The 7338-nt window shown below is 36.0% G+C and overlaps 1 protein-coding gene across 1 annotated transcript; it reads left to right on the top strand.

Moving 5' to 3' along the window:
- Positions 1-5221: 5221 nt before the first annotated feature.
- On the top strand, positions 5222-6845 carry LOC137708898 (GATA transcription factor 5-like). Its single transcript, XM_068448063.1, has 3 exons — positions 5222-5324; positions 5470-5805; positions 5904-6845. The coding sequence occupies exons 2-3, from the start codon at positions 5482-5484 to the stop codon at positions 6573-6575; spliced, it is 996 nt and encodes a 331-aa protein (XP_068304164.1). The 5' UTR covers positions 5222-5324; positions 5470-5481; the 3' UTR covers positions 6576-6845.
- The last annotated feature ends 493 nt before the right edge of the window (positions 6846-7338 follow it).

Here is a 7338-nt window from a genome sequence, read left to right as displayed (position 1 = left end):
TTGACAGTTTCAATTTTTGGTCTAAATCCTAACTGACTTTCACATGGGCTTAAATCCTAGTGGTTTTTTTTTTTTTTACTGCAAGGGTTATCTTCCAACTATTCTATCACCACAGGAACTATTAATTCAATTAAGCCTTTTTTAAAAAGTCATATGATGTGAAGTAATAAAAAAAATACTAAGATTTGTGGACACGGTTGGAGCAAAATTGTGAATCAACAAATTTTAGTTTTAAAACAGTTTCATGGGTCAACAACAAAAGTTAATATTGATACTCCCACCTTTTAAGTTAAAACTGCTACAATCTTAAAACATTTTTTTTTTCTAAACAAACGATATTATCTATATTAAATACATTAAAATAAAATTCTATGACTTGAGTCAAATATTGTCATTAGTCATCCGTTTTAGCTTTGTTAGGCTCCATTTGCCGAGGAGGGGACGATCCCCATTAAATTGAATTTTTGAAGCCCACTTTTTAATTTTTGAAATTCAAGAAGAACGTTATCATAATTTTCAAAATTCAAAATTTAAAACCCAAAATACAAAAAAAAGAAATTAACAATGGAGAGAAGCGACGGATTTTAATTGGGCAACGTCACCTGTCCAATAGTAAGACGCCACGTGAAGAAACGACCCCGGGCGGTTGAAAACGACTGCCGGAAAGTGTTCGAAGCCGGCTCCCTTTCCTCGTCTCGTGTATGTTTTTACCATTTAGTAAACCGTCAACTTTCGGAATCTCGCTCACGTATTTGACCCTCTATACCCATTTTTGTCTTTTCAAAACATTGCTGATTTTAGTTTGGGATACTTTGGATGCGGTCCTTAATCCTTAATATTCTTTGATTAAAACCTTAATAGTATTCAAAGTTCGATCAAGGTCCCTTAACTTTGTACACCTCATTATATTACTATTAATATTTTTATTTTTATAGTTTTGACATTAATTGTTTGATATTTTATGAGATTTATAATCCTATAAATTCAAAATCCTTATTATAATACTATTAGAAACGGTTACAATAAAAAAATTCAAACATTTTGATTGAATTAAATGGATAAAACTATGTAAAAATAAGAAATAATAAATGGCAAAAGAATGTATCCGTAGTGTTTAAAAAAATTGGTACATTTCACATATAACAAAGTGGTACATTAATAAAGAAGAATGGGTACATTATAAATGAATTAGGGTACATATAAAAGATTAAAAATTATGAGTACAAAAGAATTTTTAAAAATATAGGCTCCAAAAGAAATTAATACATGGGTACAAAATAAAACTAAAAAGAAAATACTACAAATTAAAAAAAAAATGTTGCAAATTAAAAGTGGGTACAAACTAAAAATATAAATGTATGATACAAAGTTTAGGCATAAAACATAAATATACCATATGTAATTTTTGTATCATTGATTAAATATACAATGTCACATGATGTTATACACATGAGTACAAACACAAATAAAATTTAAAAAATATGGGCACAAAAAGAAACTAATATATGGGTACAAATTAAAAATGAAAAGAAAATTGGTACGAATTAAAAAATATTTGCAAATTAAAAATAGGTACAAACTAAAAATAAAAATATATGATAAAAAATTTAGCCATAAATATAAATATACTAATTGTAACATTTTTAACACTAAAGGAATATATTTAAAAATATATATATTTTATTATTCAAATAATTAATGATGCTATTAATACCCAAGGATCTTGATCAAAAATTCAAAATGAATAGGATTTTAATCAATGGAGTAACAAAAAGAAGGATGTGAACCTAATTTTCCCTTTTAGTTTTCAAGTTACAAAACTACCCCTGCCGCTCATCGATTATTGCGGTTTATGAAATGTTGTTGAGTCACTCGGCCACCGACGTTAACGAACTTATTTTAAATAGGATTTAGAACACCTGATAGTGAGTGTATTTGGCACTAAGACTAAGTGCTAAAATAGCTACATCAAATTATTGTCATTTAGTATTACGATCTGATGGCATTTCTCTTCACTTGGAAGTGAGAGGTCTTAAGTTTGAATATCGTGGATGACGAATTTGATACTACATTAGGTTACCCATTGTGTAGTTTATCCAAACTCTTCTTTCCTTTAATGTAAAAATATCAATGTATTAATTTTTTTTTTTTTTAGCCATAGAGAGGATCCGTTCTCTAAGCCAATAGGCTACGGGGTTATGTCGGCGTTCAAATCTACATCTATGATCTATGTAATATCATATAACAATCCAAAAAATTAAGATTTACTGGCTATAAATTTCGAAAGAAAAAGCAAACCAAACCAAAAAACATATGATCGTCATATTCAAATTAATAATATCACATAACAGTAATACGGACGGACTCGCCTATTTAGTTCAGCATCCAATTCCACCAATTCCCAAAGGAGAGAGCAAAAGAATAAGGTATCGTTTGAGTATGTATATATAAATAAATATTCTTTTGTGATAATAATCATGAGGGAAGGGTGACTCGGAGACAAAAAGCTGGGGCCATGTCATTGACTCACTGGTACGCATCATGATCATCATCACCATCATCATCAACTTTCTCTGGCCTTGCTTCAAAGCCATGTCTGTATGTAGGTACTGCTGTAACTGTCGTTGTAGAACTCGATCATTGCGGAGTTCGTAGATTGGGCTTCGGAAGGGCATCGTATAAATTTGGTCGTACCAAATCCCTCTGTCCAATTTATGTAGGGAAAACGATTTTGTTGGTGTAAAAACACTAACATTCTGGCAATGCAAGTAGCAAAAATTTATTCATTCTTAGGAAAGTAATATTTTTACTGAAATAGTAGAATTTTATAATAATAAGATCATAATATATACTTTTAAAAATTGGTCATACTTTCGTTTATATTATTAAAGATGTGTTCTCATATTTTAGAAATGTCATATTGCACCAAGAGACAAATGAGAAAACACTCAGAGTTAGGACATAAAATAAAGAATAACAGAGAAAATCTTTTGTCAAAGATGGAGAGTGATTTTAATGTAAGTTCAAGGAGAGGATAGATAGAGGAGAGAGAGGGAAAATATAGGAGCAATGAGTTGTTTTGCTACAAAAGGGAGAACTACTGAGATAAGATGAGCTTGGAGCAGAGTAGGCTGACAAAAAAAAGGCTAAAAATCGTCTACAAAACATTGTTTTTATTGAACTTGTTATATGGGTCAAGACAAATTAACAAGGGGGATTACATTGAGTTATTGGGGGTTATGGGCACTCAATGCCCGCACTGTAGCTCCTCCATAGAGGATGGCTGAACGAATATGATGCCCTTGCCAATTAGGATATGAAATTATAATTACGCACTATTTTTTTTGCTTCTATACACTTTCTTTATTTATAGTTATCGAATTGAATATATCAAACGAAACAAATCAACAAGATTAAGCAAAGGTGTGTAGAGAGAAAAAAAAATATGTGTGGTTATCATTTCCCATTAGGATAACCAAAATATATGTAATCATTCAACTTTTTTTGTCAAACAATAAGTCACTCACTTGATGTCGTAAATCATTCAAAAACAAAATTTCACTCATGTGTTTTTTTTTTTAACTTTTATGCATACTTTTAAAGTTTAATAACAATAAAAGGGTAAACATAAAACTAAAATGAATTGTCGATCATGAAAGTAAATTTGAAACGTTAACTAAAATGAGATTTAAATGTAGTCAATTAAATGCGGACAATTAGAAAATATTTCCTTGAAATTTTAATAAAAACCTTATCGAAAAGAGTTGTCAGAGTAATTAATTACGAACAGTTAACTGAAACGAGATCTAACAGTTATCTGCTAAGTGCAAACATATGAAATCTTTTTTATAGCTATTAATTAAAACAAGGTCAAATATGTACACACTTATTTTGAAACTGAAGCGAGATCTAACTACATGTCCATTTTAAATCAAAATCCCTCTAATAGAGTTGAGACCCACATACGTTTACGGATCTTACTTTTATTAAAAAGATGATATAAATGATAATATAAATATGTGATAAGTGTAACATTACTTTATATTTCAATTGCACTAAATTCCATAGTTTGCTCTCAAAAGACAAAGTTGTGGTGTGAAAAAAAAAAAAAAAAAAAAAAACAGACGCAAGGCGTAATTTAGGGGTTAACTTGGTAATAAAGCGCGAAAACAATGAGCGGGGAAACAAAAACGTAACCAAGATGAGCGGCGATTAACGCGGTAGGCAAATTATGTAATTTAGTCAAAAGCAATGGGCAAGTTTATTTCTTTCCTTATTAAACAAGAAAAGTAAAAAGAAAAAAAAAGAAGAAAATACAACAAAGGTGGCGGTTTCCTAGTTGTTGACGACCCCATAGTTTCAATGGGACGAAGCACACCCTATGCTTCTTGCCCAAAATTGAATAAAAAGTTGGAAAAAAATCACACTAAAATGGAAGTTACACGTTTACCAAAAAAAAAAAAATGGAAAAAAAAGGGAAGTTACACAAATATGGTTTCCCATTTGTGGATATGGTCGGATTTGGCTTACCATATTTGTACAAACTCCAAACAAGAGGAAGAAAATACACTTTGGTATAGCGATACTCGACTTTCAATTAATTAAAACATGTTTAAAGTTCAATTTATAATCTCACACGAATGTATGAAGAATGTGTATTTATAATGAATGTGATACTAACTTACTAAGCGTTGAAAGACTGTGACTTGTCGTAGATGATTAACATCTTGTTGTTTGGTTGTAAAAAAGAAAACTCTTTCAAGGAGTATTTTTGATGTTTTGAAACACCGCTAAGGCGCCAATTGACAATATTATATTATTCTTTTACTAACATATGAAATAATACATTTCGTGACTTGTCTTTGCATTATCCAAAAATTTATCGGCTAAAAGGGGCAGGCATGGTGATTTCCGACACAAAAAGAAACATATTTTTCGATTTCGCTTTTTCCCTTTTAAAAGCATTCGATGAAACTGTAGGGTTGAATAGTAAACAGACTGCAAACGTATCAAAAGGGTGTATATACAGGGAACAGTAGTGGGTGGATGTATCATGCGCGAGGGTGTAGAAAGCAAAAAAGAAAAAAAAGGGGGTAAAAATCAAAAGAGAGGGAGAAAAAGGAGAAAGAAACGGGCACTTTTAGTAATAGGCCAAGGACGCTTTCAGCCCTAATTCAATGCTGTACCAAACTCACCCTCTTTTTATTCCAATTTCATCCCTCTCCCCCTTACTTGTTCAATTCTTTCTACAGCCTCAAGCTCTCTCCTCTCTCTCTCTCCCCTCCTCCTCTGCTCTCCTCCTCCCACCTCTCCCTCCCCAACAGGTACTTAACAAAATGGAATGCCAAAATTTTCAAACTATATCAAAATAAACCAGATTAAGAACAAACCCTTTTGCTGTTTTTTTGTAATTGAAGAAAGAATGTTGCTTTATTTTATTTCTGGGTTTTACTGGTTCTGTTTTCTTAGGTTGGAACTGAAATGGAATGCGTCGAAGCGGCTCTGAAGACCAGTATTAGGAAGGAGATGGCTTTGAAGGCGACCGGCCCACAAGTGGTGGTTTTCGACGACTTCTTGTGGGGCGGCGCCGTCGTCAATGGCCAAAACGCTTGCGACGATTTCTCAGTCGACGACCTTCTCAACTTCTCCAACGAAGACGGGTTCATCGAAACGGAGGCCGAGGAAGAAGGCGACAAGGAAAAAGTCAAGGGCTTTGTCTCTGTTTCGCCCCAAAAGCAGAACCAGGAGACGGAAAAGTCCAATTTATCGGAAAAAATCGAACCAGCGAGCGAACTCAGCGTTCCGGTACTTATTTTTGCAAATTTCCGTGTCTAGAAATGGTAATATTTTACTGCTTTTCGTGGTTTTTGACCAAAAGCTACCGTTGTTTTTTTTTTGTACAGGCGGACGACTTGGACAACCTCGAATGGTTGTCTCATTTCGTAGAGGATTCCTTCTCGGAATTCTCCACGGCTCTTCCGGCCGGGTTCTTGCCCGAGAAGCCCAAGTCCGAGAAGAGACCCGACCTGGAAACCCCTTTTCCGGAAAAGCCCTGTTTCAAGACTCCAGTTCCGGCAAAGGCCAGAAGTAAGCGGAGCCGGACCGGCGGCAGGGTCTGGTCGCTTGGCTCACCGTCGCTCACGGAGTCGTCCTCGAGTTCGAGTTCGTCGTCATCCTCCTCCCCGTCGAGCCCCTGGACCATTTACCCTGCCACCCAGAACCAGGAATTGGTCGAACCGGTCTTGTCTGTTGAGAAACCCCCGAGGAAGCCGAAGAGAAGACTGGTGGACGGAAGTTCGAGCCAGCCGCCGCGGCGGTGCAGCCATTGTGGGGTCCAGAAAACCCCTCAGTGGAGAACCGGCCCGAACGGAGCCAAGACCCTCTGTAACGCATGCGGGGTCCGGTACAAGTCAGGCCGGCTCTTACCCGAGTACAGGCCTGCATGCAGCCCGACGTTTTCGAGCGAGTTGCACTCCAACCACCACCGGAAAGTTATAGAGATGCGGCGGAAGAAGGAAGGCCCGGGCACGCCCGAACCCGGTATGACCATTGCTCCGGCGGTGCCCAGTTTTTGATTAGGAAGTAGTTCCACCAGAAAAAGGATGAAAGTTTAGTTAGCAAGTAGGGAAGAGAGGACAGTGAACCGGGGTTAGATTAAACCCGGTTCAACCAGGCCGAGTCAGTGTACATTTTTACCGTTGAATTGTTTTTCCTTTATCTTGCATGGTGGACCGGTGGTGGGTGCGGTGGGTTTGTAGGGATGTAACTGAAATTGCAGGAGACTTTACTAGTTTACTTAATTTGTTCTTAATTTTAAATTATATTCTTTGTTGGTTTTAGTTTGCTAAAGTCCGTGTGTTTTATAGTGATTTGATTTTAAGTTTCAGTTATTTTTTTTAGAGGGAAAGGAGGATTTGGTGGTGTAACTGACATTTTTGAAAGCCTTCAACTTTTTAATTTGGCGGCCGTTGGAAAACAAAAATGTTATGAACCAAGCGCGCCATGAGACGAGAGGGAGGGGTCGAAAAAAGGACATTTTTTTCAAGTGGCGTAATCTGCTCGCAAAGTTCTGAAAGAGTTGTGAAAGACGACGCTTCGTTACCTGCCAAGTTCTGAAAGAGCTCTTGTGGTGACAACTGAGCCACCTCTCACCTCGGGTTGAACAAGAGCAGAATCGGGTGCGAGCATGCAGGGCACCAGGTGTTTTTACTCAAATTTTTCTTCTCCGTAACGCATCAGATTTTCTCGTGATGGGTTTAGAGGCTATAATGTCAGGTGGGTAGGGCTCTGTTGACAATTGCCTTGAACTTAGTCACAGTTCACAACTCACACGGTAGT

This window comes from Pyrus communis, chromosome 1, assembly GCF_963583255.1.
Source record: "Pyrus communis chromosome 1, drPyrComm1.1, whole genome shotgun sequence".
Classification (NCBI taxonomy): domain Eukaryota; kingdom Viridiplantae; phylum Streptophyta; class Magnoliopsida; order Rosales; family Rosaceae; genus Pyrus; species Pyrus communis.
This window is presented reverse-complemented; position numbering and strand designations above follow the sequence as displayed.

Coding starts and splice junctions, on each gene's coding strand:
- LOC137708898 (XM_068448063.1), top strand. CDS start 5,482: ATGGAATGCGTCGAAGCGGCTCTGAAGACCAGTATTAGGAAGGAGATG. Junction 5,806..5,903: donor CGAGCGAACTCAGCGTTCCG/GTACTTATTTTT, acceptor TTTTTTGTACAG/GCGGACGACTTGGACAACCT.